At 26.9% G+C, this 21481-nt stretch overlaps 1 protein-coding gene and 1 long non-coding RNA gene across 2 annotated transcripts in view; both read left to right on the top strand.

Annotated features, from left to right (window-relative positions):
* Positions 1-18711, top strand: part of LOC136077980 (uncharacterized) — a 39799-nt gene extending 21088 nt beyond the window's left edge. Inside the window, exon 2 of the mRNA XM_065792487.1 lies at positions 17852-18711. Coding sequence (XP_065648559.1) covers positions 17852-18600 — 749 coding nt within the window. The 3' untranslated portion in view covers positions 18601-18711. The remainder of the gene's footprint in view (positions 1-17851) is intronic.
* On the top strand, positions 13429-14533 carry LOC136077981 (uncharacterized). Its single transcript, XR_010637424.1, has 2 exons — positions 13429-13540; positions 13621-14533. It is a non-coding gene; the product is annotated as an uncharacterized LOC136077981 (long non-coding RNA).
* Positions 18712-21481: the final 2770 nt, after the last annotated feature.

The raw sequence follows: 21481 nt of genomic DNA, 5'->3' as shown, positions 1-21481 counted from the left end.
TATCATCTGTGGAATTCAGTCTCACTCAAGCAAACACCCTTGCTGTAGGTGTAATGCTAAATCTAGTGACCTCAAAGAACAGAGATCTCCAAGAAACATCAGATCCATTAGGATGCAATACAAAGCATTCATTGAGAAAGAGAATGGAAAAATGTGCGCAAAGAATTTTCATAATGTTGTTCATAACCCATTGTTTGACCAAAAAGATGTCAAACAAGTTATTGAGTTTTTTCCCAAATGGAACTTCATCTTCTTCTTGGAATTGTAATCATGTATCATCTTTAAAAATCAAATGCTTAAATGCATATATTGGCCATTACTTCTCAAATTGAAATTAAATCCTTATCATGACGGAGAGTTTGTTGGGAATAATTGTTATTAGCTTTTAAAGAACATGGTTGTTTTGCTAAGAATTGTTGAAAGAGAAAAGGCAGACCATATGCTTGGTTTTGTGAAAACATTCCAACGTTTTAAGAATGTTGTTAGCTCCTGTTTTGGAAGGACATTAAATGCTGCATATGTAAAACATATTAAAGACTTTAAGAACTCATATCTTCAACTCCCAGTTTCAGTCACCCAAAAAGCCCATTCAGTGTTCTACCATGTTCCTGAATTTATTGCTCTAAAGGGAACAGCATTGGGCATTTATTTATAATGAACAATCAACAGAAGCCTTGCATTCAATCTTTAATGCTCAATGGGCTAGGTACAAAATAAACCCTGATCACCCTGGTTTTGGAGGCCAGTTACTGAAATATGTTATTGAATATAACAGCAAGCATCTTTGAATTCGATTTTTTAAATAATTCATTTTTTTTAAACAGTTGAACAGTGGTTTCTAGAATTTCATTCTAGAAATACTTGATATAACATTTGTTAAAAAGAAATATTCTTGTCTGAAATTTTTGTTTATATTATAAACTATATTAATTTATTTATAGTTTCATGAAATATCATAAGTTTACAAAAAATTAATCAGCAGTATATATCTTATTTTGCAAGTACTTAATAAGAAAATCTCAACAGCAATTTAAAGATAAAGTAATAAACATCATAACACCACCATATAGTATTTTTTTTTAAGGAAGTTATTTCATGAATGTATGTATGTGTTTTTTCAATTAGAGAATTAGGTTAAATGGGATTTTCTTTTGTTTGATATCTTGTTAAAACCCATTTTAGTAAAGATATATTTCTTATTTAAATTAAAAAGGTTGTCATTATTGTGTATATTTCCAATATTTGGTTAATCATTTTAAACAAAAACAACAAAGCAAACCTGTGGGTTTAACAACTAAAATATATAGAGGTTTTTATGTTTTAAATTCAGAACAATTAGAAAAAATGTCTCTAACTATGTGTTTTCTGCCCAATATTTTATCTAAAAAAGCACTTGGACAAAAAAAAACACTTGGACAAAAAAAGCACTCTTTTTGCAGACAAAGTACACACAAATGTGAAGTCTGACAACCATAGAAATACATATCCACTAGTCACTAGATGTTGTTACTAAATTAGTTATTTGATATAACTCTGAATCTTTAAAAAGCATAAAAACCACAAAAAGCTGCTATATGTTGGCCGTTTTTTCAAAGGCAAAATTCCTACTTTATGAGCTATATCTTTGCACAGATAAAAGATATTTTGCTTCTATTTTTTTGCCAAAAAGATACATGCCAAGACTTTATTCTATTAAATTTTGAAACTTCAATAGTCAGTAATAAGGTTTGAATAAAAATGTAAAGCATCCGTTGTTTCTTTTTAAAGTGGCTATTTTTGCCATACCCTATACTTTAGGTCCCTGTACACAAACCACAAATGTTAAAGAGCTAATTTTTTGTCAGGTTATAGCCAACACATTTTCCTGATATAGTAAAAGTAAAGCAAAGATAAAAAGTTGAAATACAACAAAGGGTTTTTTTTATAAATATAATTACAGTATTAATTATCAAGGAACAATTATCTTTGCTTCATTGCAAACACATAGATTCTAATGATGCTAGTTCAGCCTATAGTTCATTTTTAAAAAGGCTTTTTGAAATTTATAATTAATTTTTCTAAACATAAAATACTAAAAAAAATTAAAGATTTCACGTCATCATGGATTACAAAAGATCTCAGAAAAAGTTCTAAAGTTCAGCAAAAGTTATATATAAAGTATTTAAAAACGAGAACATTAGAAAGATGGACAATAAATTGACTAGAAAAGTATAAAGAGAATTCAAAGCAAACATGGCAAGTTTTAAAGGAAATTACTGGCAGTGAGAAATTGAAAGCTAGTTCTTTACCTAAAACTATTTAAATTAATAATAATCTCTTTCATGACCCAAGAGTGGTAGCTAACAAAATGAATGAATTCTTTACTTCAGTTGGACCAAATTAAGCAAAAAAATTACAAACATAAACAAAATAATAAACAGAAATAGTTTTCCTTTAGTACCTTGCCTAAATTCTTTAGAACTGTTTTTTGATGAATTTAATAGAGCTTTTAAAATGCTGATTTTAAATAAAGCAGTCGGTCCTGATAATACCAATGGAAAACTTGTATAATTGAATAGATGATATATATATATATATTTTTTTTTTTTGAATTTTTTTACTGGTCAGCAAAAGGAGAAAATTAAAAAGCATATCAAGCACTTATTCAAATGTAATGATCTTAACATATCTTTACAGTGTAACCTCAAAATAGAGCATTTAAGAATTAAAGCGTAATTAAAATACGTCTCAAATATAAATTTTATTACGTTACATGACGTCTTTTTTTTTTTAAAGTGTAACCCAAAAAAACGTAACGTAATGTAAGTAAATCTAGATTTGAGAAGTAACTAAATTACGTCTCAAACATAGATTTTTTTAACGTTACGTTACGTCTTCATTGGTTACACTTTGTAAAGTTTAAAAAAAAAACAATTGAGACGTTACGTTGCTTACTGAGACTATTTTTTTTTTCGTGACAAAGTAACCAATTGAGACGATGTTATTTTACGATAAAAATAAAATAAAAGATAGTATTTAGCAATATGGCAAAGATATAAAAACTTATATTATAGATTATCAAGTTTATTTACTTAATGTTTAATTAAATATAAAAGAATGTAATCTTGTTACCAATTGTAACCGATTTAGTCGTAACGTAACTTTAAAATATTACAGGGGATATACACCCTTTAAAAAATTTTTTTTTTATTTTACAATTTTTCCAGCCAAAAAAATTAAGATTTTTTTTCAATTAAGTCAATTTTGCTAATTTTTTGAATAACTTATTCTTTAAAAGTACTAAATACGTATCTATGAAAATATTCATCTAAATTTTTTTATCTATATTTTTTCTAAATATGGTAAGCAAAGCTATATCCTACAAGATGTGAGGATCTGTGAGGCAACTTTATAAAAATTTGGATAAAAAAACTTCAACTTCACTATAAATAACTATTATAACTTCTTTCTTTTAACTTAAATGGTAGCTTCGTATTATCCTCTAAAAATGTATACTTTGAAAGTCTCTGATATATGGAAGGCAGCAAAGATTGTTTATAATAATAACAATGCAGCAAGGATCGTTTATAACAATCAGAATGTTGTTTTTTTAAATAAAATTCATAAACTTATGTGTAAAACATGTTTGCTTAACCTCAGTATATGCATTTATTTGCTGTGTTAAAGAAACACTATTTCAATCCTGCTTTGTTATATGGAGTGTGATTTTATGCTCCGACTTTTATCAAACGCTGGTGGAAATAAATTTGGCTAAAGCGTTTCTACTCACAATTTCAATAAGAAAAGAACTAACACTATAAATAAACTTATGTTTTCGAAAAAAAAAATTGATTCTAGATCTAATGTGAAATAATCAATGAAGTTTTGATCTGTTAAGTTCGTCAATTTTTTTAGATTTTCGCGCACTTATTGGTAGTCTTGGCACGATAAATAAACTTAATCTTAATTATTTTATTTAATTTATATTTTAAATCAACTTTGTTTTAGAAAAAACTAATAACTAATTTTTGGGTCCAAAAAAATTATGCCCCCTCCCCCTTTCAATTTCTTTTAGTTTTCACCGGATCGAGTGTGTTTTCTAAAAATGTTAAAATAATTCTTTAAATGATTTATAACATTCCTTAAATTTTAACTAAAGCTGAAAAAAATGATTTTTGCAAATTTAAAAAATTATTCTTTGAAAATACTCAGTTCACGTAATGCATAATATAAATCAGGTTATAATCTTTCTGAACACAAGATTTTGCTCCGTAAATGTTTTAATATAATTTTATAAATAATTTTTAATCATAAATCAACTTTATAAATACTTAGCAAGAGTCAAAAAATTAATGCAACAACTGTACAACGCTAAATGTTTTTACAAAAATGTATGGCTATGAAAATAGCTGTTTAAGAAAAGGTAGCAAGGAAAAGCCATTTAATTAATGTCAATCTTTCCTAACATCATTTCTTCAAAATTTCAATTTTTTTGCCTAAACGAACAAGCTAAGTTGAAGGAGCACACTATAAAGTTCAAATTAAAATTAACTTAAAATTTGTAAAGAATTAATCATAGTTCTTTTCCATCTTTTTAAATCAATTTACTTTTTATGTACGCTGCATAATAAAAACCTTTGCCTTAATAAAAGTAACCTTTAAAAGTAATCCTCCTTAACCAATTAAAATAATTATAAAAAAAAATTATTTTATTTGATAATTTTACTTTTATTAACATTAAATATAAAATAGATGGTTTTGCTAATATTTTTATAAATTTAATTTATGTTAATATTTCTTGCTTTCATTGAACTTTTTCGAAGTATTTTATTAATTGCCACACTATATATTATGCTGAATTGAATAATTATAACAAAATAAAACTCTAAGACAAGAATTGATAATATGAACATTTATAGTTGAGGGATTGTTACGTGTAATACTCAATTTACTTCGCTTATTGAGTATTGGGAAAAGTTTAAACTGTCCAGCATGAAACATTTTTTCAAGATGTTGTCTCATAAACTTTTGATTATATGATATAGTTTCGGGTTGTTAACCGAAAGCCAAATGCACAGCATTAGCTATAGCAAATAATCCACAATCCAAATATCCGTTTCGTTGTTGGACACTTTAATATTTGCGGCCATGGCGTAGTGGTTAGAGCCCTTGCTTTAGAAGCAAGAGATCCAGGCTCGAAACCAGCTATGGATATATTTTTGCGTCACGGCAAGGAAGGAGGCATGAACTTCCCAGTTAAATGCACTTCCATGGTGCTCTGTGACAAGATCGATAGGACTTCTTGGGGCACCCAAAAAAAAATAAAAAAATAAAAATAAAAATATATTTACAGCAATACTTGGTGGAAATTCATAATTTTAATTGGCAAAATTCTTGTAACATCTGGCTAACTGATTAATTAGATGTGAATCTAGTTTGTTATACATACTGTCATAAAGTGAAATTGGTCCATTTATTGAACAGGAAGTGACCTAATGAGAATGAATAAAATGGATCTGAACAGAAATTTTATCTGTACTTACTGCCTTAAATGTATCAGTCTGTGGCAACAAGGTATCCTGCAAACCAATAATATCTGGAAACTATTTCTTTATTATCAACTGAGCTAAATTTATACGTTCGTCAGTCAATTCTTTGCCGTCTAGTATAACTTTTTTCATTGTCAGTGTAAAAATAGAAAGTTCCTCAGATATAGGTTTAGACTTTTCTTCAAAATTATTTAGGACTTTTTCAACAATATTATTTAGAACCATATTTTCAGAAATAGAATAATAATTCTTCAAACGAGTCATATTGTATATTTGTTTTAATTTTTTATTGCAATCAATTACATAACAAAAACGAAAAGCATTCTTTTTCAAAATTTGATAAATTTTGTATGGGCCAGTCCAATTTGGCTCCATCTTTGAACCTTTTCTGGAAAGTTTTTTACTATTTCTTATTAATACTTGAATGCCAACTTTAAACAACTGGTTTTCTGAACAATGTTTGGCATCATATGCTTTTTTTTGGCGTTCCTGAGCTTTCTGAATATTTTGCAGTGCATTTTTTCGCATTTCTATTACATTTTCTAATAGACTTTCTCTATTTTTTAAACTGTCATCAATTGTAGGTTTATTTTCAAAATCGTTTTTTATAGATTTTATTTGTAAATCAACAGGAAGCGTAGCTTGTCTTCCGTAAACTAGATAAAATGGGGATTGTTTTGTAGAGTCTTGAACAAAAACACGATATGAAAACAATACACTCTTAATGTATAGATCCCATGTGTTTTGCTTTTCATCAAAATATTTTAAAAGTTGACGCTGAAGAGTTTGATTGAACCTTTTGTCTTGACCGTTGCTCTGTGGGTGGTAGACACTTGTTACGTTGCACTTTGTTCCCATCATTTTATTTAATTCATGGTTTACCTAAACAAAACAAAAAAAATAAAAACTCTCTATCTGAGTAGAAATAATATAAGGAAATAGGTCTATTATAAAATGGCCTGTAAAAAATACCTGTATAGGGTTTGTATTAAATAATAAACAAGTATATCATAACCAAATAAATAAAAATTAGTTTATAAAAGATAAAAAAAGTTTTTGCAAGTTTTGGCATAAAACATTTTAGTTATGCAAAATATTAGCAAAGAAAAAAATATTTTTATATATGCATTGCAGATGAGGATGTTTAGCCAATGTTTTTTTAACTTTCATTTCGTTTATCAACTTTAAATGAACTCCTAAAGTTTTAAAATTCCAACTAAGTCTTTATTCACTCTTTACATCAAACTTTGATATATCAACTTTTCAAAATTTAGAACTATAAAAGTTATACAAAAATTAGAGTTTTAAAGAAAAATTAATAAAAATAAACAAATAAACAAAAACAATTAAACAAACAAAACCCAACATAGTACCTCATTTACAAACTCCCTTCCTTGGTCACTTATCTGAACTTCACAACAACCATGTCTTGTAAAGCATGTATACAAGAACTCTGCTGCACTTGTAGCTGTTTTATCAGATAAGGAAGCAGCTTCAGGCCACTTGGAGAATAAACAGGTGGTTGTTATGATATATTTATTTCCCCTTTCTGTTAAAGGAAGAGGTCCAATTGATTCAATTTTAACAATACTCCATACTTCATCTAAGACTTTAATAGGATGTAGTTCAGCTGAGTATTTTTCAAATGCTCTATAAAGTATATTTTGAAGAAAATAATATAAATTATGCATATTTAAAGACTTTATACTATTCGAAAATAACACAATTATGTTTAATTTTTGTTATAACTTAGATAATAATACCTCCAGTATTATAAATTAAAATTATCATTGTTATTATTGTTTTGAACAAATAATAAAAAATAAGCTTTAAATATAATATAAGTTTAAATATAATTTAAATAAAATTTAAGTATAAATCTGTTTGCTCTTTGACACTTATCACAATATTTACAAAAATTCTTCACATCATCTACCATCCTTTTCCAGTAATACCTCTCGGAGAGTTTTTCTAACGTTTTATCTCGACCAAAGTGTCCACCACCAAGAATTGCCAAATGACAGCCTTCGAGGATCATACTTTTTTGACTTGTTAGAACAACTAGCAGATCCATGTTTCTTTTTTTTATCGTAGTAAAAAAGTAAGCCATCCTTTATCAAAAATCTTTTGGACTTACTTCTTAACCCATCTTTTTTAATCTTATCCATGCCATGAGGGAATATTCCTCAGACAATTAAATCAACAAGATTGTTGTATTCTTTATCGTTCATATTTTAAATATGGACTCATGATTAATTTCTGTTTGTCACGCATTCAGCAGCAAATTTTCCTGCGAGCGGCAATTTTTCCTAGGAAATAATGCAGCTGGGCTGCAGATTTTCCTAGGAAATTATGCCGCAGCCGCAAAATTTCCTCGCAACAAAGTTTCCTGTGACAACGGGCAGAAAAACCATTTAAAATTCTTTCATAACTTAAGAAAGCTCTTTGAATACAAAGGTGATAACAGTTCTCATATTTGTCATAAAAAATAAATAATTTTGCTAAATGAAAATTTATATTTAATAGGTCCAAAATCTGATTTAAGACATTCTAATTTTTTGCCACGAATGCTTGATTATACAAGGAAAACAAGGATTAAAAACTAGTTTTTATCAATACAAATATAAACAGTTCCTTCTTGAAATAACTCTTTCTTCCTTTTTTGTATCCAAAAGTTATCGTGACATCAAAATTCTAAACAATATAATATTTGGTTGCCTAACTTTAAAAGAAATTATGTTTTTCTCCACCCGACTAACTTTTTCTTCGAAGTACTATATAAACTTGAACTAATCAACGGCCAAATTTTATGTTTAATAAAACACAAATTAAGCAGGGTGTATGTTGAAAGGGAGTCCGAATTTTATTTTCCATGTTTGAAACTTTTTTGCTCCTTATTTATTATTCAAAATACAAGTTATTAAAATAATGCGTAGTCTAGTATAATCAAACTGGGGATGTCGATTGATATATTTTGATGTATCATTGTTGCTACTAACTAATTTGGCCTCCTGATGGTTGCTAAACAATAAAACTTGATAAAAATTTTACTAAGGGTGTATGTAACAAGGAAAGTCCAAAATTTTTACTAACTAAAATAATCATTTAGTTTTTTTTTAAACTAATGAAAGAGGATAAAAAATAAGGTTTTTTTTTTTTTAATTTATATAACGAAATAAAAGAAGGTATGTCAATTCAAGTTTCTAATCGAATCAGTGTTTTTTAAAAGGGCTGATTTGACATTTTTTTTGAAATTTACTTTTTGTGTGTTTTTTGTCCTTCTATGATAGCTTCATCAGTTTATGTCAAAAATGTGTTTTAATTTTATATTCTTACACAAATAAAGCCACCTGAAAGTTTTTGATTTTTTTTAAAAGGACAAATTTGCTTCAAATACGCTCTTTTTAAAAAATTCACTCTCCAGCTGATTCGTATTTTAAGGCGCAATACGCGGAAAATGTAAACAGTTTCATGTATGTTGTTGTTATTATAAAAATTTTAATGGATCTTGTAATTCTAAGTCCTAAAAAGAGGAAAGAAAGTTATCCTTGTGATTACAAACATAACAAAATGAAACAAGCACGTTTAATGGAACAGTCATACATAAATCATAAAGGAAATGAAGTCCCATCAAAGTACCATATGTTTACTTGCAGGTAAGTTTCAAACATCCAATGTAATATATATATATATATATATATATATATATATATATATATATATATATATATATATATATATATATATATATATATAAATACACACACACACTATATATATACATTTACATATAGTATATTTAAATCATTTTAAACTTATCATAACTTTAATGTTTACATGAAACTATACTAAAATTATAAAAAATACTATACTATACGATTTTGAAACATTAATCAAATTTCATGAAAGTATAAGTTTAAAATAATTTAAATATATTATATGTTTTTATGTTTAAAATTTATAGAATAGCATACTTCAAAATATTTTAACCCTAAAACCTAACCCTAAGTTCAAACCAGCTATAGTACTTAGATATGGGTACACCTGTTTTATACAGGTATGATGAGTAAAATGACTTTAAAGTAAATAATTTACAGGTTTTACATATTAAACCTTTCTTGAATAGTAGTTTGATATGCCTAAGTTTTGTTATGATTATTTTTTCAGATAGTTAACATACACTGAATAGTTATCTTGTTATAGTAAGCCTAGGCCTATATAGTTCTTGAGAGTATAACAGAGGTAGAAGCACTAAAAAGTCAAATACTCTTAATATGTTAATAACTATAATAAATGATTTGGTCTATTTCCCTACAACTTTGGTGGCAATGTTGTTCTCTGTTTAAGATTATAAATAATGCTGTGTATTTTAATAAAAGCGTTTTCTAGCTTGTATAAGTTGTATGTTATTTTTCTGATTTCTTGTTTAAGGTGCAATAAAAAGTGTTTGGAAAACTTTGGAGAGGCTAACTGTGTGGATATCTTTTCCAAATTTTATGATACAAAAAACAAAGACAAACAAGATTTTTATATTCAAGGATTGATAGATGTCAATAAAGTTAAAAGAAGAATGGCACATCAAAAGAATCTTGAAAAACCAAAGCAGCCAAATAGCTTCTCCTATCATGTGATTGCAGGCAATATACGCATAAAAATATGTTGCAGGGCACTTTTATTTCTCTTAAGTATTAGTGAAAAACGATTAAAAAGAATAAGGAACCTTAAGGTAATTGGAATAAACCCTGAAGATAAAAGAGGAAAAGGTTTTACTAATTGTCTTTCTCAGAATGTTCATGACATTGTTAGTAATCACATAAGATCATTTCCACTCAAGGAATCACATTACTCAGACAAAAAAGTATATTACCTCAATACAAGTTTAAATGTAAAATTAATATGGCAACTTTTTTGTGATAAAAATCCAAATTTAAAAGTGAGCAAGTCTTTTTACTGGAACCATTTTAAAACAAATTTTAACTTTCGGTTTGGGAGCCCACAAGTGGACACTTGTTGCATGTGCGAAGAATTAAATCTTAGATTGAAATCACCACATCTCAATGATGTAGCTAATAGAGCAGCGCAGACTGATTTAGATGCTCATAAGCTCAGGAGTAAAAATATTTTACAATGCTTTAAAATATGAAACATCAGAAGATAGCTCAAAAGAGGAACACATTCTATCATTTGCGTTTGACTATATGAAGACGATAAGCTTGCCAAAAATACCTGTCCAACAACTTTATTACATGAGACAGCTATCAGTCAATGTTTTTTTGTATACATAACATTAAAGAAGAAAAAAGTCATGACCGTCTTTATCACATGCATCAACTCACCGAGCTTATTATTAGCAGCTCCAGATCACAAAAGTTTACGGTGAAAGAAATTGTAGATGCAACTGAATTTTTTGATTTTAAAGCTTAGAGCCGAAAACATTACAAAAATGAATGTGAGAATCTCCCTGATAGTGACTTTGAGGGGGAACTAGATTAATTCTTACTGATAGCTAATTTAGTTAAATATATGTATTATGTTTATTACTGGGACGTTAAAACATTGTTTTAAAGTACATAGTTGTAGTTCTTACGGAGTTTTAATTTGTTTTCCTTCCTGAAATACTCGATTTTTTTTGAAAGGGCTGATTTTTCGAAATTTCATACATTAATTATTAACAAACGAAATGTTATAACAATTATCAAAGTGTACTAAGATGTTACTCCTGCATATATTTTTTAAAAATATATTACACAAGTTCTGTATATTTAATATTAAAAGATATAAAGAGTTTTTTTTAGTTTTCTCAAAAACGGGTTTTGAGCAAATCAGCCCTTTTAAAAAACACTGATTTAATTAAGCTATACAACTCAACAGTAGCAACCAGACAATCTCTAATGGCCTTATTATAAAAGGACAAAAATAGACTTCGACAAAGCACTAATTGCAACAATTTTAATTACAACTATCAAAAATGAATTGTCTATAAAAAATGTTTGTCTTTCTAAACAATCATTTTAAAAACGGACACTAAATGAACAATCTCGATTTTTTAATGAGGTATAGAAGATCTATTTAATATATAATTTGGACTTATAACGAGTAATTAAATTTTCACTGCAGCATCGTTTCAAAAACTGAAAACGAGCACAAAATTAAAAATACAATTTTTCTAACAGAAGTTCATTTTTTAATTTTTTGTCCAGCGTGTGCTTTTGATTAAAAAGTTAATGTCTATTTAAAAACCTCAAAATGGACTATTTTATGCTCAATTGAAGTTCATTAATTACTCAGTTTAGTTGTTTTTCAATTCTCAGTGAATGTGCGTGAAAATTTATTTTTAAAATGCCCTCTCCAGTTTGGGATTACTTCGAAAAAGTTGAAGGTAAGTTTATCATTTAAAAAATTTTCCTTAGTCACTAAAATCTTTATCACCTTCAATAAAATTATTTTGGGTAATTTAGATTTTATTGGCAAAAATCAATATTTCTGGTTTTATGAAATCAAGTAAATTTAGACAAAATCATAGACACCAAATAGACAAAAAATTATGCTTTGTAGACTTATGAAGTGAAAATTATTTTTTAACTGAGCAATCTTAGGACACCATCAAAAATTTGATAGACACAACAAGGACAAAAAATTAAACATTTGTTGTGTCCATTACAACATACAGAATTGTCTATGTCTGTGTTGTAAGTCTATCCATAGACTAGTCTGGTTACTACTCAAAAGTTAGTTTAACCTCCAGCAAAGTATTGAAATTATTTTTTTTAAATAATCGCAATATTATGAAACCAAAATACTATTATGTTTTCCGATTTTTAATTTTTTTCTAACCGTTTCAGATAATTAGTCATGTATAATTTGTTTAGTTTTTGCAGCAGTTTGGTATTAATAGTTATATATAGTAAAAAACATATTGATTTTCAACGATATAATAAAGTTGAAAAACTTTTATTTAATTTTTTTGGGTACGTCCGATGGCGTAGTAGACATCCCCTTGACACGCCCCTGAATATAAACATATATGCATATATATATATATATATATATATATATATATATATATATATATATATATATATATATATATATATATATATACATATATATATATATATATATATATATATATATATATATTTATATATATATAAATATATACATATATATATACATATATATATATATATAATATATATATATATATATATATATATATATATATACATAAATATATATATATATATATATATATATATATACATATATATATATATATATATATATATATATATATATATATATATATATATATGAGGGAATTTTTGAAAACGAAGTGCATACCCAGCTAAAGTTGGAGCAAATATGCTAAAACTTAGTTAAAATTTTTTTTAGGTCAATCGGGTGACTTTTAAGTCCCCCACAAGACTAAAGTTGTTAAGAAATTGTACTTCAAAAAAGGAACAAATAGGGTGTGTTCAGAGTGTTTGAGGGGGATTTAAATGAAAAAGTTATCTCCATTTTTTGTTGTTGTTGTTGTTATTTGTTATCTATATTTTCATTTTAAAAGGGTATGTCATCATGTTTTTTACATATTCTTGGTTTAAACAATATATACGAAAGGAAAAAATGAAAAATTTATGTTACGCAAGGTTTTGAAAATCGGCAACGATAAAAAAATTCTTATAAAATAATGCAGAAGAAAATGTGCCGATGATCCTGCACTGTATTTTTAAGTCACTAAGAGTTTTATAAACAAATTGTACGTGAAATTGCGTTACATTGTTTTGTTTTTGTAAATAACTTTCGTATTTACCTGATTGTTATTAATTGAATTACAATATAAAGTAAAATTATATTGAAGTTTTTAACTAATTACAAAGCATTAAATCTGTTTAGATAGAATACAAAAATGGAAAAAAAAATTGTAAAAGATATTGGGAAGAGAAGGTTTCTCAGATCAAGCAAAAGCAAACTTTTTATCATAAATGAGGCTAAACCAGCTATTACATGTACATATTTAATTTAAAAAAATTGTTTTGAATTTTAAACTTTATGTTAAAAATTAAAATATTGATTTTTTTTTTTTAAGGTCTTCAACTCCCTACTGGAATGGATATTCTTCAACACATTGTCTACAGAAGATCACTACTTCCTCATAATGTTAAGAAGTCAACAATTTTATCATGCCCTCCTAACAAGATTTAGGGTTACAAGAGATGTGAAGTAGATGATTGTGAATGCATTTTAGGCTTAATTAAAAGACCATGGCTTAAAGCGGGATTTCAAGTAATGTCAGATAAAAATATTATTAAGAACCTAATGAAGATGGACAAAAAGTATTCAGATTTGAGTAGAAATAAATACAAAGGAACAACTAGTGACAAGGTTACTCAAGGGGAGTTTATTTCATTTTTGAAAAAGCTGTTTTGGATTGGTTCTACAGATTTAAAGAACCAAATTAGGAAGGATAAAAAACGCTCAGATAAAGATAAGCACAATGATTTAACTTTTTTTGAAGACCAGGAAGGACTGAGACATTTTAATTTGGGATCAGAAGATAGAAAATTTAGCAAAAAGGTTTTATGTTGTTTTTAGTGGGTTAATTTGACCTTTTTTATTCAAATTTGCTAATTTAACATACATTATTTGTTAATACACATACACTATGTTAAAACAAATTTTAGGTTTCTAAAAGTGTGAGGAAGATTACGAGGCTAGAAGACGAATCTCCTAAGATTGACGCTACCTCAGAATTAGACTTGAGTTTCACTGACACTAGCGCTGATTCTGATTTAGAATTTGACCCGGAAGTTTGGCATCATAGAAGAACAGATGATTGTAACATTACTGCCAAAGTCCCTATGAATATTTTTGATGGAAATGTATCTATTATAGCTACAGCAAATGATATCTCCCCCAATCTCTTACAAAGAGTAACTGGAGCAATTCTTCAAGATTGTGGAGTTGATATTGCAAAATGCAAAGCCAGTGCTTCAACAGCATTAAGGAAGATGAAAAAAAACTGCCAAGGATACTGCAGAAATTGCTAAATTAGATATAAAGAAGGCCGTGGAAAAAAGCCGTTACCCCTGTATAATTTATTTTGACGGAAAGACTTTGTTTGAAATGAATCAGGGAAAAAGACTGAAGAATGAAAGATTAGCTGTGCTCGTTAATATTGAGGGGGTGTCGTATCTTCTTGGAGAACCTGACTTGCCATCTTCTTCAGGTGAAGATATGTATATAGGAATCATGAAAATACTAGAAGAATATGACCTCATTTCAAAAGTATGCGGAGTATGCTTTGATACAACTTCAAGTAATACTGGTTTTAAGAAAGGATCACTTATTAGGATTGCAATAGAGGTAGACACAAATACCTTCTTCTACTAGCATGTAGGCATCATATCATTGAGCTTAGAATGGTTCATTTCTGTGAAGCAGTGATAAAAGAGATTAGCGTACGGCCTGAAAATCCCTTATTCGTAAAGTTCAAACATATGTTTGAGAACCCTAAATTCAAATACGACAAAAATAACCTGACCTCTTTTGACTAGAAAACCGTGGAAGGAACAGTTTTGAAGGAAGCTGAAAGAAAAACTTTAGATTACTGTGAGACCTATATTACTAAAAAGCGCAATATGAGGAATGACCGAAGAGAGTTGGCTGAACTAACCATGCAGTATTTATCCCCTTCTGCACATTTCAAATTAAAGAAAACTGGAGCTGTTTATCATGCTAGGTTTTTAGGCAAGAGTTTATACTACCTTAAACTTCAGCTTTTGTGCAAGCAATTGACATTTATGAAAGAAAATGATAATCTACGCGAAGATTTGAAACTCATCTGCGAGTTTATAGTATGTTTTTACTCAAGGTGGTACCTTCAAGCACATAAAGCGATTCAATCTCCTGCGTCTGATCTTGATGCAATCTTTCAGATGAATGAGTATAAGAAAGTTTGCTCCAATCCGGAGGCAGTAGACGCTGTGTTAGCATCTCTTCATAAGCATACATGGTATCTTGATTCAACGATTATTCCCTTGGCTCTTTTGGATAAAAATATTTCTATGAATAAAAAAACAGCCATTGCAGATGCTTTGCTTTCCTTCCAAATGCCGGATCCAGATTTTTTTAAACATAGAACCAAAGATCGGATAGACGAGATTAATATCATAAATAATATGACGGTACCAACTCTCTCTCTTTTGGTTAATGAGTTTTCATATTTAATTTTTTCAATAATAGGGTTGGATTACTGAGATAAGTGAGAGACTGGTTGTCACTTCCACCCCAATATTGGCACACCCAGTCCTTGTTTAAGAATTTTGAAAACTTTACCAAAATGTTAATTGTTGTCAATGATCATTCTGAACGAGCAATCGGAATGATGCAGCAGTTTGTGCAAATATACGAAAATGAAGATGACAAGCAGAACAGACTTTTAACCGTCGACAAAGTAAGGTCAACTATCATGGTTTTTGGTGTAGAAAAAAGTAATATTACAAAAAAAAATCTGAAAGCCTAATGTCACTCTCTAAACTAAAGAAAACGAAATTGTAGACTTAGGAAATTGTTGTTCATTTTAAAATACATATTTCAGTTAATGCATAATTTTTGTCTTGATAGTATTTGTAAAGATTTTTATTAAAGGGTAATTTACTTGCTTAGTTCAAAATAGTTTGTTTTTTTGGTTGATAACATAATTTGCTGATTTCATAACCACTTGCGTAACTTAAACTTTTCATTTTTTGATTTCTTAAATATTGTTTTAACCGAGAATATGTAAAACAAATGATGACATACCTTTTTAAAATGAAAATATAAATAACAAATAACAAAAAAAAAAAAAAAGGAAATAATTTTTTTATTAAAATCCTCCTTAAACACCCTGAAAACACCCTATTTTTCCTTTTTTGAAGAACAACTTCTAAACAACTTTAGTCTTGAGGGGGACTTAAAAGTCACTCGATTGACATAAAAAAAATTTTGACTAAGTTTTAGCATATTTGCTCCAACTTTAGCTGGGTATGTACTTCGTTTTCAAAAATTCCCTCACAATGACTCGCCCAAATATATATATATATATATATATATATATATATATATATATATATATATATATACATATATATATATATATATATATATATACATATAGGGGTAGTCATATAATATATATATATATATATATATACATATATATATATATATATGTACATATATATATATATATATATATATATATATATATATATATATATATATATATATATATATATATATATACATATATATGTATATATATATATATATATATATATATATATGTACATATATATGTATATATATATATATATATATATATATATATATATGTACATATATATATATATTTCGTTTTCATAAATTCCCTCAAAATGACTACCCCTAATATATACATATATATATATATATATATATATATATATGTATATATATATATATATATATATATGTATATATATATATATATATATATATATTTATATATATATATAATTATATATATATTTATATATGTATATATGATTACCCCTAATATATAGTCATATATATATATATATATATATATATATATATATATATATATATATATATATATATATATATATATATATATATGTATATATATATATATATATATATATATATATATATATATATAAAGGGGTAGTATTATAATATATAGTCATATATATATATATATATATATATATATATATATATATATATATATATATATATATATATAAAGGGGTAGTATTATAATATATAGTCATATATATAAATATATATATATATATATATATACATATATATATATATATATATATATATATATATATATATATATATATATTTATATATATATATATATATATATATATTTATATATATGTATATATATATATATATATATATATATATATATATGTATATATATATATATATATATATATATATATATTTATATATATGTATGTATATATATATATATATATATATATATATTTATATATATTTATGTATATATATAAACATATGTATATATATATGTATATATATAAACAACTTCACGTTATGTTCAAAGTTGTGATTTACAAAATATATATTCTGTTATATATAAATCTAAAAAAAACAAAATAGTTTTTCTCGTTTGCAATTTTACATCTTTTTTTATTTTGACGAGTATTGAGGAGATGATATCGTATTCCCTTTTAATTTAGTTCAACATTTATCTTAATGATTGTAATTTTGTTTTAATTTTTTAATTTTTTCAGGTATGGTAATACTCATTAACTTAGTTGTTGCTATGGCTATAGTCAGTCTTCAATCTAACATACCGTTGTTTTTTACTATAAACGTAACTGCTGCAGTTTTAATACCATTTTATTACTTGTATATACTGCTAGAAGCGCAGTATTGTAAAGAAAAAAGGTATCTTGATTATTCCTCTAACAATGATGAAATAGATGACTATTTAAATGTGATCTATGAGAGTAATCCTCGAATTACTTTTGAAGTTGTATGCTACCATCAAGTAACACATGATTGTGGTGAATATAGTTATACAGAAGACGTAACCACCCATACTGAATCTGCAAATTTTGATTACAAAAGTTGTCGAGACCTATCAGATCGTAGTGAAATTCCGTCTGCTCGAAAAAGTTTTACGCAAATAAATCTATCAAAAGTGCTATCTTTTAGGGACGAAGAAACAGGCAAAAAGTTTGTAAAAATTCAATCGGATTTAGTCGAGAGAAACAAGAATAAAGATTTACAAATTAGATGCAATAAAAATATTGAATTTCCCGGGCTTAAAGACAAAGTTAAAAGCTCCAATGCTAAGCGGCCGTTTTGGATGAATAAGTTTTATTTTCAGCTTGCTCATTTTTTAACATTATCATGGCCTTATAGATGGTTTCTAAACAGAAACGTTCAACGGATAAATCATTCAATCAATAAAGAAATTTCTATTTTTGAAAACAGACAAACTTCATCAAACGTACCATATTCAGTGATCCAGTGATTTCTTTTAACTAACAGTTACAGAAGGTAACGGTGGTGTAATTTTTGCCGCGGTGTATAAGATATACAACATTAATGTTATCTTTTGTGGTAGTGAATTTGATTTATATAACGCCTGTTTTTTTTGTTTTGTTTTTTTTTAATTAAAATAAAATTTGAATAAAGCGATAACAACAAAAAATATATTTATATATATTAACTACACCTGACAATCACCATAAAGTTTAATCCAATAAGTTTAATGCTTTGGATACGAAGCAGATTGCGGTAATATCATGATATCAGCTTAATTTTATTTAAAAAACAAAAAAAAGTTGTATAAACATTTGAAGTCATCATTACTCAGATAAGATTGAGCAGTTTTATTTTTGGAAATGTGGTTTTCAGCCTAAAAGTTTTCAAGTTAAACATTTTGTTTATCTTAGTTTGTTAACACGAGGGGCAAAATGAAGAACTTAAGCTCTAATTTATCTAATACAGACCGTCTAAAAACTTTTGAAAAAAAAATTGATATTTTTCAAATTTTCTACCATCCTACTATAACCTTACAAAATATGAGTTGCAAATATGAAGTTTAAACCATTAAACACAATTTTGGTTTGGTCACCAGAGATCATTTATTGACAACACCTATCCTGTTTCATTTTGCCCCGTTATTTGGGGCAAAATGAAACAAATTTTTTTTAATAAGTAATTCAAATAAATAATGATAAACAAAACAGATTTTTAAGAGGTTCAGCAAGATAAATAATTTATAATATAATACATCTAACAATAATACATAATATATAATCAAGCAAATATAATTCAAGCATACATAATCAATCTATCACTAGTTAATCATGTAATCAAACACACTGTCACAAGTCACATGAATCACAAAATGCTTCACCAGTATGAACAGAAATTAACATCAGTCTGAATGAGCCCAAGTTGTAAATTTTTAATATTGACTCTGCTTTAATACTTTTGCAGCCATACTCTATAATCCATTTCAAAAACATTTACAGTTTTTAACACTTAAACTTTTAACTCTTTCTTCACCCTTTCTTAATGCCCATTTAATTTTTATTTTTTGTTCTTTTAACTTTTTTGATTTTTCAGAGAATTTAAGTAGTGATTTTCTATAATATGATATTGTTATTATCTGTGATTCTTCTCCTTTTGTGGTAATAAAGTAATCTTTGAATTAGCTAAAATATTAGAAAAGCACGGTATTACTATATTAAAATCAATATTTTCTGAACATCCTGACGACAAAGTTAATAAGGTGCTTGAATTAATTTGTAAATCAATTTTATCAGGTTTATGTACATTGGCATTAGAGATTTTGTCATTATTAAACTTAATGTCTGGAATTATATCCCGAGACAAAAGATAAATTCCAGATGTACGAAAGCCAGAGCAGGCAACTTCTACAGAGGCAGCTTTATGATATGCTTTAGAGAATATACCTCTAAGTTGATCATTTGTTATTTCCGTCCAGGATGCTCATGTAACCATGATCCACATTATATGTTATAAAAAGTTTTAAGCGGTTTAAAGCAAAAGTTGTGGTTACACCTCGTTTACCACTAGTTACAGAAGAAACACAATGTTTTCCTTTTATTGTTATAACTTTAACAGATTTATGAACAGTTGTAATGCCTGATTCATCAGTTAAAAATTTAATGAGGTTCAAACTTGTACTTTTTCATAATAACTTCTATATCATTGAAATAAATGTTCACAGAACTGCTGTTTAAACCATAAACATAATTTAAAGACAACCTTCAAGGCTTTCTGATTGTAAGCTGTGGGTGTCTCTTCAAAAACCCACTTACAATCTTAAAATTGTTTTTCCTGCAACACCGTTATACTTACTAAATGGATGATCTATTTTGTACTTTTCAACATACTGGAAACTCGTTTAATGTCACTTATAAACAATCCATTTCTTTTATGTAGTTAACTAATTAACATTCAGTATCTGGCAATACTAAATTTTAGTATCATCGGGCAATGATTAAATTAACCAAGTGATTTTTTATGCCTAATAATAACCTAAACTTTTTAATTTTCTTTAAATCCTTCTGTGTAAGCATCTTTATTTATGATAAATGTCACAGCTGTTATTCTCAATAAGATTTCTTGCATAATTTTAACAACATTCTCTGCTCAGAAAAATTGCCACATTTGGTTTTTCTCGTAGAGTTTTCAACCATATTTAATTTTCTAAATAAACATGATTGATATTGGCAAAACAAATAAACCAAAACGTCTTGTTTTGCCCCGCAACATGTTGGCATTGAAGTTGTGTAATTTCCTGATAGTTTTGTCATAGAAGTAAAATATCAATATATGGAAATGAAAGAGCAATGCCTAAAGATGATAATAAAGCACTAACTTTAAATATAAAACTTTTTTCCACTCCGTAAGATAAAAAAATACTGAGAAAAATTAAAACAACAACTCATCAAAATTCGTAATTGTCATATAGCCAAGAGATGAAATGGTTGTCGTTCTCTTCATCTTCTTCATTTCAAAGTGACTCAAGATATTTTTTGCAACAATAAGTAATTTAAGTACACTAAACTTTTAAAAACCATTAAAACAGTAAATTGCGAGGTTAGGATCATTATAAATACAATCTGTCTCATTTTGCCCCGTCTTTCCCTATATCGGTTAATAACAAAAATGTATCTATAAATTGTCAAATTTATTTATCTTATAATATTTATTTAAAATTGCATAGCATATGAATGAATTTTACAACCTTTTTTTCATAATGTACTTGCAGTATTATTCTCTAAGGTTAAAAATAAAAAGTGGTAGGTGTACCTACAATTTCACTAAGGTATAGGTTATCGATATCTCGAAGCATACGTAAATATTTCTGAACA

The sequence above is a fragment of the Hydra vulgaris genome, chromosome 03 (assembly GCF_038396675.1).
Source record: "Hydra vulgaris chromosome 03, alternate assembly HydraT2T_AEP".
Taxonomy (NCBI): Eukaryota; Metazoa; Cnidaria; class Hydrozoa; order Anthoathecata; family Hydridae; genus Hydra; species Hydra vulgaris.
This window is presented reverse-complemented; position numbering and strand designations above follow the sequence as displayed.